General features: G+C 48.8%; 1 protein-coding gene across 1 annotated transcript; it reads left to right on the top strand.

The window, feature by feature from the left end:
* The first annotated feature begins 1,221 nt into the window (after window positions 1-1,221).
* Window positions 1,222-22,556, top strand: dicer1 (dicer 1, ribonuclease type III). The gene is made up of 30 exons (XM_079370498.1): window positions 1,222-1,450; window positions 4,654-4,702; window positions 5,536-5,646; window positions 6,800-6,999; window positions 7,079-7,241; window positions 7,374-7,504; window positions 8,173-8,307; window positions 8,474-8,634; window positions 8,712-8,880; window positions 8,960-9,432; window positions 9,981-10,113; window positions 11,170-11,412; window positions 11,503-11,657; window positions 11,745-11,877; window positions 12,626-12,701; window positions 12,790-12,929; window positions 13,055-13,234; window positions 13,328-13,541; window positions 13,622-13,775; window positions 14,503-14,685; window positions 14,791-14,896; window positions 14,971-15,146; window positions 15,351-16,065; window positions 16,250-16,402; window positions 17,786-18,439; window positions 18,524-18,776; window positions 19,758-20,026; window positions 20,966-21,128; window positions 21,321-21,396; window positions 21,774-22,556. The coding sequence occupies exons 4-30, from the start codon at window positions 6,886-6,888 to the stop codon at window positions 21,937-21,939; spliced, it is 5,688 nt and encodes a 1,895-aa protein (XP_079226624.1). The 5' UTR covers window positions 1,222-1,450; window positions 4,654-4,702; window positions 5,536-5,646; window positions 6,800-6,885; the 3' UTR covers window positions 21,940-22,556.
* Window positions 22,557-23,069: the final 513 nt, after the last annotated feature.

Raw genomic sequence — 23,069 nt, 5'->3', positions numbered from 1 at the left:
GATGATTGTAAATGTAATGAATGGGATGCATCGTAAAATAAACAGTGTTTTGGTATGCATTTGTTTTCTGAGTTCAACTCAGAGAGAGAGAGAGAGAGAGAGAGAGAGAGAGAGAGGAGGAGGAGCAGGGTGAAGAGGGAGAGATGGTGTGATGAGAAATACATGAACAACTTGACAGAAGACGTGTCTAACGTTATTTTAATGCAACATAAACTATATTGATATTAACAAAATATTCTTACCCTATATCTTGTTTGAAAATATGTCGATATATCTTAAAAACTCAATGTATCGCCCAGCCCTACTCAGTAAGGGCCCTGGCACCTCACCAGCTACCAGAGCAACCTGGAGCTGGTCCAGACTAGGACTTGAACCAGCAACCCTTCAGCTCCCAACACAAGTCCCTGCAGACTGAGCTATGCTGCCGTCCAAAAAAAGAGAGTAATGAATCATTTATCTCATCTGAAGGTGATTCAATTTATGTTGGAGGCCGCTTTAACAAAATCTAGCATGCTAATAAGAACACTCATGTTTTTTGCTGAGTACTGAGAAAGGATGCATACCATCAGACCCATTAAACTCGGCCTTTAGTTGTTTTGCAGGAAGTGTTCACTGAACGAGGACACCATGGACGGACAGAGAACTTTAATCCACAGTGACAGTGAAAACACTGGAGTAATATTTGCCTGTGTGTTTTTAATATTTACAATAGGGCATATAAGTATGACAATTTGTGCATGATCTCTGACTGACTGTCACCTGTAAAGATGATGAGCTGGTATTTTTTACTATCAAGGGTTCCTTTTAAATGTTTTGGATGGCATTGGAGGAGCTGCTTGTGGACAGATAAGACAGGCCCCTAAAGGCTGAAAAGCTTTGAAACCACAACACTACCTCAAATTGTGCACATTTTGCAGCATCAGTAGGACATCTGCCTAAGGAGGCCCCACCTGACAGCACTCATTCAAGGCTCTGGTAAGTGTCACAGCATCATCCCTGTGAGAAACTAAATTCATCAATTAAGGAAAAGGAAGAAGGTGACGGCAAAATTAATTGTATGGGGGCCCCCATTGAACCTTTGCCTTGGGCCCCAAGAGACCCGAGCATCGCCCCCACCCGGCCCCTCTCTTGTGACCCAAGAGACTCTTGTGAATCCTCGGGGGGTCCCGACCCCCACTTTAGGGACCACTCCACTGCTTCTATCGAGACAGCTCAAGGGGGATACGCAGCACAGGGATTCACGTCCACTGTAGATGCGCGGCGCTCGTCAGGATGGCGCACGGTTACGCAGTTTACGCAGATCCGTGCGTAACAGAGGCCCATCGGAAAGGAAGTGGTCCCACCGTGGACGAGTAGCCCACCAAATCTAGACAGCATTAGTGAATGGCAACGAGGATTGAATCCAGATCATTTTTAAAGCGTCACGATCAATAAAGGAAGCGCACAACAGGTGAGGGTGTTTACGGATTTACGCAGCTCGTGGTTTTCAGAATAGCTCGCTGCTCTGCTGGAGATGCTAGCTGTCGGCTAACTCAACTAGCTCTGCGCTGACATGGTGCATGGTGGCTGCCTAGACCTTCAACCTGTGTGTAAATGTGTGAAGCCATGTTTCTGTTCTTCTCTCTGTGGGTCACTCAGCTGAGCTCCAGACCGACAAACACTTAAGAAGTGAGCCTCTGTTAGCCTGGTCAAGACCCGGTCCCGGACAGGCGCGGAGCCAGTCTGGCTAGCATGGCATGCTAATATGTGAAGTTAAATATAAGAGAGGGTCTTCACTGCAGCTCTTTCCCCCCTTTTATGTTGGTTTTTAAACAGCTACCAGTGGCTTCTCCATTTCGGTAAATGAATGTGAGCTGATTGGACTTCATTAAATCCGCTAATTTTACCTTCATGATTGGGATTCAGTGTAGTGCTAAGCTAACGTCACGCTTCACATTTTGTCACATTTAATGAGACCAACGAGCTCGTGAAGTTTTTGTCACTTGAGGTTCATTTTGAGTCAGACATCGTCAGATATTAGATTCAGATGCATTTGATGTTATTGGTTGTCAATAAATGCTCGGGCGGGGATGGACATGCTAACGAGCTAATGTTAGCCGGTCAGCATGGTCCCAGGTTAAAGCTCATCGTTAGCTGAAGGCTAACCTGCTAATGAAGCTGCTCATGTTGTTTCACACATGACAGGTGACTGAGAGAGTCACACTGACCCCAGAGGTCAAAGACTTCATGATGATTGAGGCTGAAGCTCTGAACATTGTGTTCTGCACACACACACACACACACACACACACACACACACACACACACACACACACACACACACACACACACACACAGATCTGTTGTCCTGTCTCTAGGGATGTAAATATGAATTGTGATAAATCGATTCAAAGGTATCGAGGTTCACATCGATAAAATGAATCTTAATAATCCGGTGAGCGTCAGCAGCTGCAGAAATGAATAATAAATCAAAAAGGGGGAAAACAACAAAAAGACACGTGGGTTGGAGGGGAATTTATAAGAACCTAATAATCGGATAAGGTCGTTTACACATCGGACTGACGGCGCTGGTCCACAGCTCTAATCAAGTTTGATCGTTGGCACTAAAAGAAGTGTCCACAAATTGTTTCTATGGCGACGTTTAGACAAAACTGTAAGAAGTGTCCACAAATTGTCCCCATGACAACATTTAGACTGAACCCTAAGAAGTGTCCACAAATCGTCTCCATGGCGACATTTAGACTGAACCGTAAGACGTGTCCACAAATCGTCTCTATGGTGACGTTTAGACTGTGAACCGTAAGACGTGTCCACAAATCGTCTCCATGGTAACATTTAGACTAACTGTAAGAAGTGTCCACAAATCGTCTCCATGGCGATGTTTAGACTGAACCGTAAGAAATGTCCACAAATCATCTCCATGGCGACATTTAGATTAACTGTAAGAAGTGTCCACAAATCGTCTCCATGGCAACATTTAGACTAACTGTAAGAAGTGTCCACAAATCATCTCCATGGCAACATTTAGACTAACTGTAAGAAGTGTCCACAAATAGTCTCCATGGTGACGTTTAGACTGTGAACCGTAAGAAGTGTCCACAAATCATCTCCATGGCAACATTTAGACTAACTGTAAGAAGTGTCCACAAATCGTCTCCATGGCAACATTTAGACTAACTGTAAGAAGTGTCCACAAATCGTCTCCATGGCAACATTTAGACTAACTGTAAGAAGTGTCCACAAATAGTCTCCATGGCAACATTTAGACTAACTGTAAGAAGTGTCCACAAATCGTCTCCATGGCAACATTTAGACTAACTGTAAGACGTGTCCACAAATCGTCTCCATGGCGACGTTGGAGCAGCTCCTTCTATGGTATTAAAAATGCAATTCTTACACTTCAGTTTAAAAGTTTTAATTTGAAAAACCTGACAGTTATTGTTGCTTCCTGTTTGTGTGTGAAGTCAGAACACAGTGGAGATACATTTCTCTGGAAAAAAAAGTTAAATTTTTATTTATTTTTATTAATCAGAAAAGTAAAGCAGGTTTAACGACAGCTTCATGTATCCTCTCTTCTATAACTCTTTGAATTATTGACACTGAAAAAGATGGCGATGCTGAGAGCAGATCGTAGCCTCTCTGCAGCTCACCTCCTTCACACTGTCTCAGTTCATGAAGTAAGTTTTCAATGTTTCAGTTTATTAGATTTACAAAGAGTGCCGGAGCCAACCTACGGTGGCTCAGAAGTGCAAAACACACTCGAAACAAGAAACACAATGGCATTCACTTCTAAGAATAAAGGTCGGTATCTGTGGTACAATAATCGTCCCTGATTGGACGAATGCACTGTTCGTCTTTATAACAGGAAGTTAATGCTCCATGCGCCTTTGGTGCCAGACAGAGAAAAGTTAACGAAGGAAGTGGAGCAGGAGGATCAAAAACATCCCGATGTGTTGCACAAACTGTGGCAAAGAGCTCGATGGGAAGTTACCTCCAGAATGTTCCACTGCTTGTTTTCAAGACGCGACACAACCCTTCGTCCAATCATGAGTCACTTCCTGCCTTCTGTTAGAAGTGAATGTCGTTGTGTTTTCTTCTTGTGTGTTTTGTGATTTGCTGTTGTGTCACCTTACTATCCTGAATCGATATGGTTTTAGTTTTACTGTCGCTGCCCATGCTTTGGTGTGATTTGAGAGTCGAGCTCCGATGGTTTCTGTCTTCGCTCACTGCAGATGTGCACTTCATCAAAGTGTTCAGTCCTTTACATCAAGGAGGGTGTGTTTTTAAAACTCACACATCATCAGCATGCATATTTCTTACAGCTCAGTTATCTCTGCCTGCCTCCGGCGCGCTCACATAAACAGCATCAGAATGCAAAGACGTCCGCTCCACTTTACTAAACAGGAAGTGTTTGTTGTCTGATCTTTATCAGAGATTTAAAAACAGTCTCTTCAGGCCGACTGATAACTTCTCATATCTGATTAGTAAATGTGAGCTGCTGCATGGCTGTACAGACTTGTGCCGGTACGTCGCCCTCCTGTGGAGTCTTGTGGCTCTGCAGGTGGAGGAGCCGAGCGTCACTCCGCTGAGCGCTCCTTCGTCATCACGCAGCACCCCGCAGAGTCTCACCTCCTCTTCTTCTCTGCTTTTCAGACCCGCAGGCCTCGCTGAAAATCCCTGCCACTTTCCTTTTGGTGCGAAGGTGAGCGCTGGGACTTGATGGAAGAGTTTATAAGATGATAAAACTAAGGCTGAACGATTTTAGGAAAAAGATCAAATTGCGATTTTTCTGGCACACTTTTCGACGGAGGAGGTTTTTAAATCATCTTTTTCGTGACAGTGTTAACAGACGCCGTTTCCTTTGCGATGTGTTATGGCAGTCGTCATCTCCCGGTGTCTTCAGCGGCTCTTTTCATTTGGTGTTACACTGGAAAATGAGGACATTGTAGTTGTAGCCCGTTTGCTTGTTTGGGCCTGTGTATCATGTGACTTTATCATCATGCACTCCTCATGCAAACGCCTGTGGTGATTTTTCAAGTGTTGGTATAAATTTGTTTCCGCTGGACGTCGTAACTTTAGCGCGGCAGGTTGTTGTGCACGTCTACAGCCTCAAAACCGAAATACTCCCAAATGACCGACGTGCTGTTTTCTTGTTCATTAAATCCCTGAACTCCGCGCCTTGTCCAGCTGAAGCCATTTTGGAAATGAACGCACACGTGGAGCAGGCTTTTCTGATTGGTTAGCGTTACCTGTCCACGAGCAGCTCGGCAGGGTGGGAGGGAGACTGCCTGTCTTGTGTAAATTAGCTGACACAGCGGCTCCTCACAGGGTGAGTCAGAAGGAGCACTGCCAGAAATCGCAGCTTTGGTGATCACATGATCACGCTTTTGAAATCCCGATAATAAATGGTTCAGCCTTAGATAAAACCCTCCTGATGGACGCTGACATACTCATATGATTGATCTGCTGTCATCGTGTGACTGTCTGACTTGTGTGGTATTAACAGTGTGTTTTTTTCCCCTCTCGTTTGGTCAGGCGTCTTTCTGCCTCAATGAGGGGAAGCATCAGGTGTTGATAAGGAGAAGATTTATCATGAAGCCCAGATTAAGTTTTCTCTACATATCCAGAAAGTCTCTCTTATTACCTGTAAGTATTTGAACCCTTCATTCATCCTCCACCTCTGAAAAGCTCAGAATGAGATCTTCTCTTCCTTTAAGGGTGGGATATTTACAGTTTGCATTGTCCGCTTCAGATTCATAGCAGCGCTTCGAGATCCGCTCCTCGCTGTAGTGTGGCCCCGTGTCACGTAGAAGGGACGATAAAAACAATCAGCTTCCACTCATTTAAGGTGGCTTGGTTGATTCACCACGTCAGCTCATGCGATCAAAACAATCCACCTTAACATATCCAGTCTCTGTCCGTCGTACGTCCACAGACTGTTTGTGTCTTACTGTATCTTCAGCCTTTTATTGGTCAGTCACGGCCCTCGTAACACGCCCGGGTTTCTCCATTAATGTCATTAATTAAAGTCAAACGGGTGGATAACCTGCCACACATTCAAGATGGCAGCACAGATGGTCTCTGTTGATGCTCATCGTGTCGGCTCTCTTCCATCACATTTATTAGATGTTTTTTCATATGGTTCGTTCTGTTGATGCACCTTTACACTATTCCTACATTCACTGTTTTGCACATGGTAAAGTTTTCTCACTCAGACTTTAGCGGGCGAGGCTCGACGCTGCAGCTTGCTATCTTAGGCCCCGCCCACACGTAGCCAGGTATCTCACAAAACAAAGATATTTTTCTACGTTTCGGCCTCTCACCCACATGAAAACGCAGATTTTAAAAACCTCTGACCAAAGTGAAGATTTGCAAATTCTCCGTTTATGCGTTTGCATGTGGACGTCAATAACCGGGGTTTTACGTTTCAAAACGTCACAGCCTGCGACAAAATATGTTCTTACGTCACACATACGACCTGTTTACGTTCAGAAACAGTAAACACACTTCTGCAGTTACATGTGGATGAAGTTTTTTTCTAAAAACGAGCTCGTGTGTACATAAGTTTTTTTTCTAGACGGAGGGGGCAGGGTATTCGTTTTTGCAAAACCCGGCTACGTGTGGACAAGGCCTGATTTAACCCTTTAAGTCGACCAGAGGCTTCTAGAGAAGTCCGTGATGACCTCCACTGCGTGGCTAAATGTTGTGGAGTTGATCATCTTGGGCAGGAAACAACAGCAGTTTAAAAATGTAACGTACTGTTGGCTTCGTATCTCCTCCACTCCCTCCGTCCCTCCAGTGATCTGCTGACGGGAGGGGACGATGATATGAGATAAAGCGGACGACTGGAGGAGCCCAGTCCTCTCACCTCCACCTCGTTGAAGAATGGCAGGCCTACAGCTCGTCACCCCCGCCACCTCACCCATGGGGCCTTTCTTTGGTCTGCCGTGGCAGCAGGAGGCGATCCACGACAACATCTACACACCTAGGAAATATCAGGTGACAGTGTTGGGCCGGCTGCTAAGTGTGCTGTGTCTTTATTCTTCTCAGTGACGGTGAACTGACCCTCCCTCCACAGGTAGAACTTCTTGAAGCAGCTCTTGAACATAATACTATCGTCTGCTTGAATACTGGCTCAGGGAAGACCTTTATTGCAGTACTTCTAACGAAAGAGCTCTCCCACCAAATCCGGGGACGCTACCAAGAAAACGCCAAGAGGACCGTTTTTCTGGTGAACTCAGGTACCTGCAGAGTTTCAGACGTGACGCAGGAGCAGCTTTCATTCTTTTCCAGTGGCACACCTGGCATCGTGTGTGTTTATATGGAGATTCATGGATTAATTAACCCCTCCCCCTCTACTCCCCATTGTCCAGCTCTATCTGTAGTTCAGCAGGCAGCCGCAGTCCGGACTCACTCAGACCTCCAGGTGGGGGAGTACACAGATCTGGAGGAGACCTCGTCATGGACTGACCAGCGGTGGAGTCAGGAGATAATCGAGAATCAGGTGAGCAGATTTGACCTATCTGAAACGCTGAAATGCGAAAGTTGTTTTAGTGTTGTTGAAGGACTTTTTAGTTTTTACACGTCGTCTTTATCACTTATGACAATCAGCTGTTTCAACACTATGGCCCTTTTGCATCATGCATGTTCTGCACAAAGCTCCGCCCTCATTACGTCTCCAGACGATCAGATTGATTCTGCAACATCGTCATGATGGCGTCCCGCTCCGTGAAATCACATGGTGTTGGGGAAGCAGAAGAGAGAGCACGGCATAGCAGGAGCTTCACATACACACACAGTCAGACATGCGCACACACACACAGCGTTTTCCTCCTCTGCTGCGACATCTGCAGCTGCTATGTGGAGGTGTTTTAGTTCATGCTCATTCTGTGTAAATGTACATGCAATGTGCAGCTACGAGCTAACTAAAGAGCGCTACCTTTAGCCTGCTAACACAACGATGCAGCTGGAGACCAGGACGGTTTCTTCCCCTCCCAACCTTCTCCCGAGGGGAGAGAGGTTGGAGGTGCGTCTCTTGAGGAGGCCGTTTTGATTTGGTTTAATGTCGGTGCTCGAGGGCGACACCTACTGGATGATTCGGAGCTCCTTCCTCCTCTGTGTCTCGTTGTGGTTCAGCTGAATCAAGCCGTTCTCTGTGGTTCTCTCGTGCAGGTGCTGGTCATGACCTGCCACATGTTCCTGCACGTCCTGAGGAATCAAATCTTACAGTTATCGAAAATCAACCTGGTGGTGTTCGATGACTGTCACCTGGCCATCACAGACCACCCCTACTGTGACATCATGAAGGTGAGCGCGTGGAGGACGAAGGGACAGATGGACAGATGTCTGAGTGAACTGTAAATGACCGTGTGTGTGTGTGTGTGTGTGTGTGTGTGTGTGTGTGTGCGTGTGCGTGTGCGTGTGCGTGTGCGTGTGTGTGTGTGCGCGCGTGTGCGTGTGTGTGTGCGTGTAGCTATTTGAGGGCTGCTCAGGGAGCTCTCGTATCCTGGGCCTCACAGCTTCCATTCTGAACGGGAAGTGTGACCCGTCAGAACTGGAGCACAAGATCCAGAACCTGGAGACCATCCTGAAGAGCAACGCGGAAACTGCCACTGACCTCGTGGTCCTGGACAGGTAACGCACGCTTCCATGAGTCACCTGACCCCGAAGCCCTGCTCAGTAAAAGTGACCCGCTGTCCCTGATGTTTCAGGTACGCCTCTCAGCCCAGAGAGGTGGTTCTGGACTGTGGTCCTTACATGGACAAGAGCGGCCTCTCCTCCAGGCTGCAGGAGGAACTCGACGATGCTCTCCACTTCCTGAACGACTGCAACATACCCGTCACCCGAGAGGATCGCGACCCCACCTTCATCTCCAAACAGGTGAGTAAAGGTGAGTTTGTTGCTTTTGCACGTGACGAGCTCCACTCTTCACACCGGTCGTTGTCTGCGTCCGCTCCAGGTCCTGAGTGACTGCCGGGCCGTGCTGCAGGTGCTGGGCCCGTGGTGCGCAGACAAGGCGGCGGGCATCATGGTGCGCGAGCTGCAGAAGTACATCAAACACGAGCAGGAGGAGCTGAGCAGGAAGTTCCTGCTCTTCACCGACACCATCCTGCGCAAAGTGCACGCGCTCTGCGAGGAGCACTTCTCCCCGGCCTCGCTCGACCTCAAGTTCGTCACCCCCAAAGTGCTGCGGCTGCTCGAGATCCTGCACGAGTACAAGCCCTTCGAGCGGCAGCAGTTCGAGAGCGTGGAGTGGTACAACAACCGCAACCAGGACAACTACGTGTCGTGGAGCGACTCGGAGGACGAAGACGAGGACGAGGAGGTGGAGGCCAAAGAGAGGCCTGAAGCCAACTTCCCCTCGCCGTTCACAAACATCCTGTGTGGGATCATCTTTGTCGAGAGGAGATACACCGCCGTGGTCCTCAACCGGTACGCCTCTCTCATCAACATATTGATTACCGCTGCGTTGACCTTTAAAGGACAGGGTTCCCACGCGTCCTGGAAAACCTGGAAAATGATCAAATGTCAAATGTCCTGGAAACAGTTTAGTTATCCTGGAAAATGATTTATCCTCCCACAGCCAATGAGAACGGATTAAAAGTTATGCACATGGATTTGTCCACTTATCTTCTGACTATATTAAGACAAAGCGTTTGCGTTATGCTCAGATACTTTTGTCATAATTCTTTTTCAAAGATAAGATCAAAGCCAGAGACTCCACATCAGAAGTATTCAATAAACTTAGAAAGAATCTGCAAGTTAAATGCAAGTTACAGCTGCTTTCAGAGAAAAAGTGGGACGACGTGATAACTTGCCTTAAGTCGCTAAAAATGTCTTGGAAAGTTCTGGAAAAGTCCTGGAAAATGATTTCAGGGATCGAGTGGGAACCCTGAAGGATCTTTGGTTGTATTCTCTGCTAGTTTGTCTTTGCCCCATGTTGTTGACCTTTTTCTAAACTTGTGTCGCGTGTCGTTCAGTCTGATCAAAGAGGCGGGGAAACAGGACCCGGAGCTGGCCTACATCAGCAGCAACTTCATCACGGGCCACAGCATCGGCAAGAACCAGCCAAGGAACAAACAGATGGAAGTGGAGTTCAGAAAGCAGGAGGAGGTGAGAGGAGGAAGCTGAACAGCCAACGTCTTCATGCTGCTTCTTGTTACTTCTGATTTCATTTGATTTAATTTTGAGTTAGTTGGGGAAAACCTGGAAAAGTCATGGAATTAGTCAAATTCTTTGAGGTTTTGGAAAAGTCATGGGTCTTAGTTGAGTGAAATGAAATGTTAGAGTGGATAAACATTTACATAGACGGATGTAACATGACGGTATGTACCTGCAGCATCTCACACCGACAAACGACCTGCGACGCCAGCTGTCATGGATCTAATTCACCTCGTGGTCATGTGGTTTTTACGCCTCAGCTGGCTGACGCACAAGTTTGTGCGATCACGTGATCGCCAAAGCCGCGGTTTTTGGGAGTGCTTCTCCCGACTGACCCAGAAGCTGTTGTGTCAGTTTACACACACCGTCTATTCTGCCCCTGTGTGTGTGTGTGTGTGTGACTTCTTTAGCCTGATACACAGCTCGACAGATAGCTAACAGTTTTCCTCCAATAAAGAAGCTGAAGTTTCTTTGTCCAGTCTTTAGGAAGCGCTGTAAAACTAAACAGACGTCAAAACAGAAGCATATCATGGTAGGCTTAACAACCGAAAAGTCCGCTAGCTTGATGCTAACGTCTATGAGATTTTGAATAGGAATGCTAGCGTTTAGCATCGCGATTGTATCAATTGTTATCTCACGTTGTAACCTTATTAAACATACTCAAAATAAACAATGCAAGACCTGAACATGAAATGACGCTCACAGGCAAATGTTTCGGCCGTATGGCTAGAAGAAAATATAGAGACATTGTTGGCTTCTCTTGTTGCATAACTTCTGTGAACTAAGTCACCTATGGCAACCCCAAAGGCCCAAAATATATCAACACTTATGACCAGATTACTGTCGTGCTTAGATTAGAAGAAGTCTTAATAAATCCCCCTGACCTTGATAACAACATGAGGAATGCTTTAAAGGGATGTGAGGATCCTTTGTTTAAGCTTTCTTGTCCTGTATGAGTTGAAGGAAATAATTTCCTCTGAGATTCACGTCATTTTTCCATCTTCCAAGGTTCTCCGTAAATTCCGCGCTCACGAAACCAACCTGCTGATCGCGACCAGCATCGTGGAGGAAGGTGTGGATATCCCAAAGTGTAACCTGGTGGTGCGCTTCGACCTGCCCACAGAGTACAGGTCCTACGTGCAGTCCAAAGGCCGGGCTCGAGCGCCCGTCTCCAACTACATCATGCTGGCCGACAGCGAGAGGACCAAGTCCTTCGAGGACGATCTCACCACCTACAAGGCCATCGAGAAGGTGAGCGCCCCCCCCTCCCTCCTCGTCTGACGCTTCACTTTCATAATATGGATAACGAGGGCGGCGGTAACGATGATGTCATCCTTTTAGATCTTAAGGAACAAGTGCTCCAAGTCGGTGGAGGTGAGCGAGTTCGAGGTGGAGCAGGTTCTGGACGATGACAACATCCTGCCTCCGTACGTGCTGCGATCTGAGGACGGAGGTCCGCGGGTCACCATCAACACCGCCATCGGACACATCAACAGGTGAGTGACGCGTCAGCAGAGTCCCTGAACCAATCACAGCTCCGGGTTGGCCTCTCCTCAGCCTGATTTGTGTCTCCGTGTGCTCAGGTATTGTGCTCGGCTGCCCAGCGACCCGTTCACACACCTGGCTCCTAAGTGTCGGACGGCAGAGACGCAGGACGGACGCTTCCAGGCCACGCTCTACCTGCCCATCAACTCGCCCCTCAGAGTCCCTCTGAAGGTGAGGAAGAGCTTTTCACGGTTGAGTCCAGAAAATGTCCCTTTGCATGTCCGTGAGTTGAGGATTTTTCAGTGATGTTGATGGACGTGGTCTTTGACTGGAGCTCCATCCCTAAATGTCTCGGTCTCTAGTTAGTTTGGCCTTTTTTGTGCAGCTGCTCCGAGCAGTGTTGAAAGTCCTTCAACTTTTCAGAAAGGCGCAGGTGTTTTTTTTTTTTTTTTTTTTCCTCTATGATGTTCCCTGTATATTTTTAGACCTTAGAGACGCGACGAACGTGCAGCACATGGCTTCTCAGCGAGGTGGACACGTGGCCTTAAGTCGAAGTCGGTGTCAGTTTATTAACTTTGGCTCAGTGGTGTCGATAAAATCTACAAGAATATCTCTGACAAGAGGTCGTCTTGTAACCTTCTGTGTGAAAACATCGAGTCAGTGAAACGCTCAGACAGACGAGCTGTCACTCAATCAGCAGCTTTAAACACAAACTGAAAGAGTGTGTGTGTGTGTAATCATCAGCCATGTTTGTTCCAGACGTATTTTGAATGTTGTATTACTGTGTGATGTTTTGATTGTGACCTGCGGAGGGACTGCAGATGTAAACTAGCGTCTCTTTACTAATCAAAGTTAAAGTTAAGTCACCGTTCTCACCTGTCACTTTGACTGAACTCATGTCACTGAAAATCAAAGGTGCTAAAAACAGATTGAGCAGCGTGGACACTGGGTGTGAACTCAAAGGTTTGTGTCTGCACAGGGTCCCATCATGAACTGTTCCAGGCTGGCAGAGAAAGCTGTCGCTCTGCTATGCTGCGAGAAGCTCCACAGAATAGGTAAAAACCCCAAACACATGTTTTTACTGCGTCACGTTTAAGAAGAGACGGAGATGTGAAACTGTGACGTCTCATCTCCCCCGTGCAGGCGAGCTGGACGATCACCTGATGCCCGTGGGGAAGGAGACGGTGAAGTACGAGGAGGAGCTGGACCTTCACGATGAAGAGGAGACCAGCGTGCCGGGCCGGCCGGGCTCCACCAAGAGGAGGCAGTGCTACCCTAAAGCCGTAAGAGACCCCCGGATCCCATCTCACACACACACACACACACACACACACACACACACACACACACACGCACACTCACAGGAAGGAGAGGAATCAGCTTCTCTCTCTCTGTTTGTCCTCTGCAGATACCAGAGTGTCTGCGGGACAGTTACGCTGTCCCAGAACAGACGTACTACCTGTATGTGATCGGGATGGTCCTCACCACGCCGCTCCCTGATGAGCTCAACTTCCGCAGGAGGAAGCTCTACCCACCTGAGGACACCACCAGGTGCTTCGGCATCCTGACTGCCAAACCCATACCTCGAGTATGTCCCCTGCTTCAACTTTCAAATCCATCTAAAAAAAACAACAACAAAAAAACAGTGTCGTCTCTTTACTGTTTTTTTTTTTTTTTCCAGATCCCACATTTCCCCGTGTACACTCGCTCGGGTGAGGTGACCATCTCCATCGAGCTGCAGAAGTCGGGCTTCTCTCTCACCACCGCCCAGCTTGACCTCATCACCCGCCTGCACCAGTACATCTTCTCTCACATCCTCCGCCTGGAGAAACCTGCACTGGAGTTCAAGCCCACGCTGGCTGACTCGGCGTACTGCGTTCTACCTCTGAATGTTGGTGAGTAGAGTCTCTCTCAGTTCCGTCTCCACGTGCGTGCTGCTCTTCACCGCTCCTCTTGGCTCTCTCTCTCTCTTCAGTCGGAGACACCGACACGCTCGATATGGACTTCATGTTCATGGAGGACATAGAGAGGTCTGAGGCTCGCACCGGCATTCCTACCACTCAGTACACCAAGCAGAGCCCCTTCACCTTCAAGCTCGAGGACTACCAGGATGCTGTCATCATTCCAAGGTGCAGAAATGACATCATGCTTTACTGATGCAGCACATTCAAGCTTTCTTACAGTCACACAAAGAATCAGGACGAAACTGTAGTTGGAGACAAGACGATCGAGCAGGACGTCTGGTGTCATGAAGCTTTCTCTTCACCCGTCTTTTAAAGATCTACAGCTGGAGATCTTTACCCGATCTCTGTTCATGCTTATAGTCTGCAGAGGCGACCGACATGAACGAGCGCACAGACACACACAAACACACACACACACACACACACACACACACACACAAACACACTGCATCAATGCTACCCAAGAAAGCCAAAAGCTCAAATGAACAAAAACACCAAATCCACAGAGGTGCATGTGTTCCTTTAAGTCCACCTTAAGGTGGTGCTGCACGGCGTGCACTCTTTACCTGCCCAGGTGCATGCTGGGGAGGTGAGCTCGAGGCTGATTACTTTTTGATCCAGCTCCATTAGTCATGAATAAATTGATGTTAAATGTATAAATGACTCATTCTTGACAAAAGGTGAACGAGCTGTGTTTGAATAAGTTCAGGTTTTTAAAAGCTGTCGATCAAATTGTACGTGTACGTTCCTGTCGTCATTTTGACCGAAAGAAATCCACCTCAGGGTGTCATGAGCGTACGAGGAAGTCACGCTTCATTCAGGGCGAAACAGTAAAACACTTTATAAGCTCCCGGGCGTCGTGCTGACTCCTCCCACGCCTCCTCCCTCTCAGGTATCGTAACTTCGACCAACCTCATCGCTTCTACGTCGCCGACGTGTACACGGACCTGACGCCGCTCAGCAAGTTCCCTTCACCGGAGTACGAGACGTTCGCCGAGTACTACAAAACCAAGTACAACCTGGACCTGTCCAACCTGAACCAGCCCCTCCTGGACGTGGACCACACCTCCTCCAGGTCAGCGCTTGATCAACCGTGTGCCGTCCTCATGATTCTACCTGGGCTGTGATTGTTCGGGAGCTGGACGCTCAGGTCTGAAGTCTGATTTTCTCGCCCTCCTAGGCTGAACCTGTTAACCCCTCGACACCTGAACCAGAAGGGGAAAGCCCTGCCGCTCAGCAGCGCGGAGAAGAGGAAGGCCAAGTGGGAGAGTCTGCAGAACAAACAGGTGAGCGACCGCTTCCGTCCTCACTCCGGGTTTAACCCCCACGCTCCTGCTCTAAGTCCGTTGTGTTGTTTCAGATCCTGGTTCCAGAGCTGTGTGCCATCCACCCCATCCCGGCCTCCCTCTGGAGGAAAGCTGTGTGTCTTCCCAGCATCCTCTACCGCCTCCACTGCCTCCTGACGGCAGAGGAGCTCCGAGCTCAGACGGCGAGCGAGGCCGGCGTTGGAGCCCAGACCCTCCCCCCCGACTTCAGGTCCTTAGAACAGTCTCTGCACGAAACACACAAGTTCATAGTTTCATGAAAATCCTCCACTCACAGGTCGTCTGTGTCCTGAATCATCTTTCCCTGCACCATGACACTAAACTGCAACACGACAGGTTCATGTTAAAGTAGAACCATGAAAGGGATTAGGTGTCAGACATCCTGATGTGGAGCTGTGATTATTTTTTGGTGCAGATATCCAAACCTGGACTTTGGCTGGAAGAGATCCATCGACAGCAAGACCTTCATCGCCTGCTCCGACTCCTGCGATGAGGATGGTGAGGATCACTGTACGCACCGAGAGACTGAACCCGCTGACCCAGCGCCCCTCACACCTCCCAGCAGCCCCCGCTCCTCCCCCTCCAAGCCTGGAGACCCCCCCAGCACCAGGAACCTAACCAACGGCACTGCCCAGGTCGCCAACTGTGACCACCACGGCCACCAACACGAGCACCTTCACGACGATTGCCAACGCTCGCTGCCCGCCCCCCCCGGGCCGCAGAGCCCCGAATCATTACAAACCACTACCTCAGTTTGTGTGCAGCCCAGCTCCAGTCCTCCGCAGCCCAGTGATGAATGTACCGCAGGGAGGATCTCAGACCACAAAAATCAAGCTACCTCAGTCAGCAGCCGAGACGCCACGGGTCGCCACGCCCTCACAGCACCTTCCCCCGACCTCGCCGCTGTACCCGAGAACAGAGCCGAGGCCGGGGACTCCCCTAAAAGCCTGGGCCCCAACCCTGGCCTCATCCTGCAGGCCCTGACCCTGTCCAACGCCAGCGACGGCTTCAACCTGGAGAGGCTGGAAATGCTCGGAGACTCCTTTCTCAAACACGCCATCACCACGTACCTGTTCTGCACGTACCCCGACGCTCACGAGGGGCGACTCAGCTACATGAGGAGCAAAAAGGTGAGGCGGAGTGGGGCTGGTTATGACGAGAGGAGGCATTTTCATTTGTCAAAAACAACAAATTTTCAGTTTCTGAAAAGTTTTGCTCTGTATGTTTTTACTAACCTTTCCTGATGCTGCTGTTCGTAACCATGGCGACGTGTTCCCCTTTCCTCCGCATCATGTCTGCTGCCTCCTTTTCCAGGTGAGCAACTGCAACCTGTACCGTCTGGGGAAGAAGAAGGGTCTCCCAAGCAGGATGGTGGTGTCCATCTTTGACCCCCCCGTCAACTGGCTGCCCCCCGGATACGTGGTCAACCAGGACAAGAGCATCCCCGACAAGCCCGACTCTGAGGAGGTGAGCACTTTGTCATCTGTACCTGCAGAGTTTAGATCCGTGTTCATTATTCTGATCGTAAATAAAAATCAATTCTGATGTAAGGTCAAACTGAGCCGTAAAGATAGTTCTCAGGAATTCATTCATTGTTGTTTTGTGATCTGGCCACTAGAGGGCAGACTTCTCCCTTGCCTGGCAGCTCCACCTTCTTAAATGACTTCACGCTCTGCTCCAATGTAGAAGATGAAGATGTAAAATATTTTTTCAGTATGTTTAAAAGGAATAAAGCTCAAAGTGAACACCAAGTCAAATCAACAAATACAAGATTTATGATGAATGAATTGAAGCTTGCGAGCTCACTGTGGGTCGGGATGCACAAAAAGTCAAAAAGTCCCTCCCGTGTGGTCGACGTGTTGTGTGTGCACGTTCCCCCGGACCCGACACATCACAGGACGAGTCAGACGGAGGCGCCCGTGTCTTTCCCCCGCACTGTGCACACCTGTGTTTTACTGCAACACCTTGATGAACGTGGTAAACTGCTCCGCTGCTGTTTACAAGACAGGAGAAACCAAACAAATGCAACACATGGGAAGTACTTCAGCTGAATGCTCTAATCCCTGACAGGATATTTCTACATTCAGATTAAACCATTGAAGGAAACTTTGAACACGTTGACTCAGCTGTGCAAAAGTAAAGATGGAAACTCCTTCTTCAAACTGCTCATGAGTTAAAGTGTCTTTAAAATCCTCTTTAACTTTTCTTTAACGCGTCGCTGACCCCTCAGATTCAGACATGCTGAGAGGAGTCAGAGCGCCCTCTGCTGGTCTCCTCACGTACTCCCTCTGCTTTTTGTTTTGTTAAAGAAAAACTCTGGAAATATTGGTCCATTAATCAACCAATCAGGTTAGAGGACAAACATCATGGCAGAGAGTCGAGGGTTGCACATTTCTGATCTGGTTTTGGGCTCGGCGCAGACCTCAGAGTGACGGCCTCGTGTGTAGATTGTGATTGATTTGAAATGTCTGTGTTTTCTGCAAACAAGTGAGCTTGTTTTCACAGCTTTTGTTTTACAGCTTCATTTTTTATCATGAGAGTCATTTGTCCAAAAAAAACCCCAACAAGTGAGGAGCTGCAGAGCCTCTCTGTTAGCAAGCCAAACCAAAGCCACCAGTCCAAGAGAAGTCAGAACTGCTGCAACCAGAGAGCTGCAGGTTCAAGTCCAGAAAATAGTGGATTTGGCCTTTGAGCAAGGCACCGACCCCCCCCCCCCCCCCCCCCACAAACACACACACACCGGCTGCTTGGGAGTGCTGTCTGTGTGCATTTAAGCCTGTGTGTGTGTTTAACATTGACTTTCCCCCGGCAGCATTAACTCAGTGTTTCTTCTTCTTCCGTCGTCTTCAGGCCAAAGAGGAGCTGCTGGCCAACGGTCGCTCTGGAAACGACTTTGACGAGGAGGACGAGGAGGAGGAGGAGGCGGAGGAGGAGGTGGACGACGACGCTGAGCTGATGCTGAAAGAAGACGAGCCGAAAGACGAGGTCAACATGGAGGACGATCTGGAGTACTACAAGGAGCACATCAAGTTCATCGACAACATGCTGCTGGGATCCGGCGCCTTTGGGAAGAAGATCTCTCTGAGCGGCTTCCCTCCGCCGCCCTCCCCTGCCGCCGCCGCCGCCTCCCCCCCCATGGAGTCTCCCTACGAGTGGAAGCCCCCCAAAAAGGCCCACCACCCCACCGCGGCCCACTTCCCCCCCGAGCCGGCAGCCAGCGGGCCCTCTGCCGAGGAGTTCGACTACAGCTCGTGGGACGCCATGTGCTACCTGGACCCGAGTAAAGCCGGAGAGGAGGACGACTTCGTGGTGGGTTTCTGGAACCCGTCGGAGGAGAACTGCGGCGCCGAACTGGGCAAGCAGTCCATCTCGTACGACCTGCACACGGAGCAGTGCATCGCCGACAAGAGTATCGCCGACTGTGTGGAGGCTCTGCTAGGCTGCTACCTGACCAGCTGTGGCGAGCGAGCCGCCCAGATGTTCCTCTGCTCCCTGGGCCTCAAGGTGAGCTGAGAGACATCTTCAAAGTGTCCGAGGGCGACATGCTAGTGCTGGATTTGTCAGTGTCGTTTGTTTTTCTGACTCCAGGTGTTGCCGCTGGAGCGAGGGACCCCGACAGGAGCGGCGGTGCAGAGCCGTCACGCAGCCATCGACCTGTGCTACGGCTGGCTGAAGATCCCGCCCCGCTGCCTGCTGGACCACCCGGACGCAGAGCGGACCCTCAACCACCTCATCTCGGGCTTCGAGAACTTTGAGAAGAAGATCAGCTACACCTTTGAGAATAAGGCGTACCTGCTGCAGGCCTTCACCCACGCCTCCTACCATTACAACACCATCACAGGTCAGGCTGAGCGCGCACGCGTTAAAGGGCCTAACGTAGATAACATGCCGGGGCGATGTGTAGCCATGCTAGGCTAACTGCACCAGCAGCCTGTCGCTCGCACTAGCTAGCGTGCTCGTACATGCACGGTCACACGGTCCAGAGGAAGGATCTTACCTTTCCATCTCTGCGACCGAAGCTCCCTCCGTGAATGAAACGCTCTCCCGTGGTCACTCTGCTCTTCACCCGACGCCGCTCAGATTCTCGTTTGGTTCGACGGGCTTCTGTAGAGAAAACTTTTTTTTTTTTTTTTTTTCCTGTGCTAACGTGGATCCTGAGAAGGAGTCTGTGTTTTGTTGGAGGCCGGTCGTTTATTTGTAAGAACAGATTCTGTCTTAGTTTCATTCTCCATCCAGTCAGACACAACTGTAGCTTTCTGTAAGTCGAGACGTCGAGAACGCACACAGACGGTCACTTCCTGCAGCTTTCACGAAAAATCGAACCCAAGTTTGTCAAAAAATAAGAAGTTATCCAGGCAACACAGACAGACAGTGAATGTCTCATGTTCTCTTACTGATGAGAGTCTTCACACCGGCCGCGTTGCAATGATTGGCTCCGGAGCCTGAAGGTACTTTATGTCCTTCAAAATGTTCATTCAGTGTGAAACGACGTTCACAGGCCGTGCACGCCCTCCACACTGTGACGGCCGCACGAAGCAGGTTTTACACAAATAAACTCTCAAACTGACCGAAGAGGGAACCTGAGAGTCAGACACAGACCGTGTCAAGATCCACACCTTCAGGTCAGAGGAGGGGAGCTGGCCCTCCCCTGTCCATGTAGCATGTAGCATGTAGCACTGCTTAAAAGGCGAACCGTCATCCTGACGTCCCTCTTTTTGTCCAGCAGGGGAAACGTCCTGCTGTGAGGGACGTGTGTCCTGATGTATTGTCTCGAAGCAGAAGGAAGCGGCTCACAGCTTTGTTGTTGTTGGTCTCTCTGCAGATTGTTACCAGCGGCTCGAGTTCCTCGGCGATGCAATCCTAGACTACCTCATAACAAAGCACCTTTATGAAGACCCGCGGCAGCATTCCCCCGGCGTCCTCACCGACCTGCGCTCCGCCCTCGTCAACAACACCATCTTTGCCTCCCTGGCCGTCAAGTACGACTACCACAAGTACTTCAAGGCCATCTCGCCCGAGCTGTTCCACGTCATCGACGACTTTGTGCAGTTTCAGCTGGAGAAGAACGAGATGCAGGGCATGGACTCTGAGGTGAGTCCTGCTTCTACCTGCAAACACGCAGCATCCCCCCCCCCCACCCGACTGTCAGCTTCGCCCTGCTCGAGTGGCCTCGCTCACATCAGCATGAAGAAACGAGCTGACAGAAAAACAGAAATGTGCTGCAGTAGTCTGGTGTCAGTCCTCGGCTCACAGCACGGTGAAGCTGCTAATGAAGCATGCATTAAAGTTAGTTCCTGTGAGTCGGGGAGTCGTCTCCGTGATGTGAACGAGGGATAAAAAGCAGCTGCTGCTGTTTCCTCTGCAGAGTCAGGCCTTGTGTTTTCTCACTCTGATTTGTCATTGTTTAGTTTCAGAAATGTTAAAAACATCAGATTTTTGTTCTGGAATAAAGTCTGTACCAATAGGAAGCACTCAAGGCTGATTACTCGATGAATGAGAATCAGAATCTGGTTGATTGATGAGAAGGTTTCCAAAGAAAGAAAGAAAAAACTCGGCCCTGCTGGAGATTTTGATCCCCGCTCAGGTGATCCAACGTGTCTGCTTTGTATTTAAGAAAGCTGAGGACGACGCCCAGGAGGAGGCCGCTGCATGTGGGCTGTTAGGCGTTGTTTTTTTTTTATTTTAATTTTTTTTTTTTTTTTAGGACTTTCCTAATTTTTAAAATCTCCACATAGAAATCTTGATTCTAAAAAGTTTCCCGTCAAATGACACCTGCTCTTCATAATAGTTTGAACTTGGTGCTCGATGCCAAAGCAATAAACACAGGAAGGGATAAAGATGAAATGGCAATAAACGGCAGAACTGCTGCACTACAATAAAACATATGATAACAACAGGTGGTTCTAGAAACCCTTCAATCATGAACACTTCAAATGAAGAAGCGTGGTTTTGTTAAAGCCAGCTCTCCCTCGTGGTTAGAACTAAAGAGCGAGGTCAGCAGCTCACGGCGATGTGCGTTTCTGATTGCAGCTGCGTCGCTCTGAAGAAGACGAGGAGAAGGAGGAAGACATCGAGGTCCCGAAGGCCATGGGGGACATCTTTGAGTCTTTGGCTGGAGCCATCTACATGGACAGCGGGATGTCCCTGGAGACGGTGTGGCAGGTGTATTATCCCATGATGAGGCCGCTCATAGGTGAGGACAAGTCCCACTCTGTTTTTGTCTTTGAGCACATTCTCTGAAAAGCGGAGCGGGCAGGACGAGACGGAGAGGGGGGGACTCCTGTCATCATCGGGGGGGTTTGTAGACACGCGTTAGTGTTTTAAGGGAACATGGTGAAGAGGATTTAACAGATCATGTGACCTTCTTTTCTTTCACCTCCTGCAGAGAAATTCTCCGCTAACGTGCCACGCTCTCCTGTGAGGGAACTGCTCGAGATGGAACCCGAAACTGCCAAGTTCAGGTAGGACATCACGACCGCTCATTGCACTGAAGACAGACGTCTCTCCCTCAGGCTTTGATGACTGTTGGACTCGAGGACTTTTCCAGCGCTCTTTTTTTTTTTTTTGTTCTCAGCCACGAAACTAAACTTTCAGAATAACTAAAGTTTTTGTGACTGAACTGAGATGGAGCCAATCACACGATAGTAGGCGGGGCATATCACTGGTCGCTTCGACAAAGGGTTAAAAAGTGCAGGACGAGTCATCAGACCTTTTGAGAAGTTTTACAGGAAGTGAAAATGAAGCTGTCATGATGTATTTTTCACCTCATGGAGATTTAACAAAGCTCATTGGTTGTAAGTGTATGAGTGATGAAATCCTGGTTCTCCTGTGTGTGCAGCCCCGCAGAGAGGACGTACGACGGGAAGGTCCGGGTGACGGTGGAGGTCGTCGGAAAGGGCAAGTTCAAAGGAGTCGGCCGCAGCTACCGGATCGCCAAGTCAGCGGCGGCGCGTCGAGCTCTGCGCAGCCTCAAAGCCAATCAACCTCAGGTCCAAAACAACTGAGCTCAGCATATAAAGCACCTAAGCTAACGACGCTAACCGAGAGGACGCAACACCGGCTTCCCCAATCACACGGCGCGACGCTCGCCCTGCCCTGCACGCCGTTGCGGCCGGCGTGTAGACGCAGCAGGAGAAGCAGACTAATCTCAAAACAGATTTCACATCAGATCTCAATCCCTTTTTTTTTTTTTTTTTTCTTTTTTTTTTAAACCCTTTTTTCTTTTTTTGCGCAAACACAATCTTTACTTTCCCCTCTCTGCTTTGTGTAATCACATGAGTGCTTTATTAACGTTTAGCAAAGTGTCGACAAAAAAAAAAAAAAAAAAAAGGTCAGGTCGCAATGTCTACTCCTCACTGTTTGTGTTTGGTTTTTTTTGTTTTGTACCTGCGTGTCAGTGAGACCAGGCTTATGCTTATTGTGTAGTTTTTGGTTGTACATAGTTCAATCAAAGGTGTAAATCAAATTATGTAGGAAGTTAAAAAAACAAACAAAAAAAAAACGCTAAACTCCTCAGCCTGTGCACTAGTGCCAGTCAGTTTGACAGCGGATTTGGAAACGCTAACGGCAGACGTGGCTAACAGATACCACTGGAGCAAAAAAAAAAGAAGAAGAAAGAAAACCCTGGTGGCACCTCTGTCTAAAATCTGTCTTGAAATGGTATTCTTAATCATTTTTGCACTTATTCCATTAGGGTCTGTCACCTTGTGTGGTCACGTTGACACCAAAATCATTTACGTAGCAAAGAATATAAAGATATATATAAAAATCAAATCCATGAGCGATATCGTTGGCCTCGCCCCGGTATCGTGCGGAGAGGAGAGGGATTTCAACATTCCCAGATACTGTAATTTAAAAGTCGTTTTTTTTAAACCTGCACTCGAGGTCGCATGTTCTTGTAGCTTCTGTTTAAAAAAAAAACCGCGAGGACTGGACGGCTTCGTGAAATGCTTCAACTATCAGAACAGAGTGTGAGCGCACGACCACCGCGCTCGCGCGTGCGTGTGGCATTATCTTGAGGATTTGATTCGACGTGTTTTGATACGCGGCGTGGAAACGTCTTTCAGCCGAGCGATTCCTCCAGTTTTGATATATATATATATAAAAACACAGGACACAGACATATCACACGTGG

The sequence above is a fragment of the Symphodus melops genome, assembly GCF_947650265.1.
Source record: "Symphodus melops genome assembly, chromosome: 19".
Lineage (NCBI taxonomy): Eukaryota > Metazoa > Chordata > Actinopteri > Labriformes > Labridae > Symphodus > Symphodus melops.
Note: the sequence above shows the minus strand (reverse complement) of the source record. Positions and strands in the feature narration are given on the sequence as shown.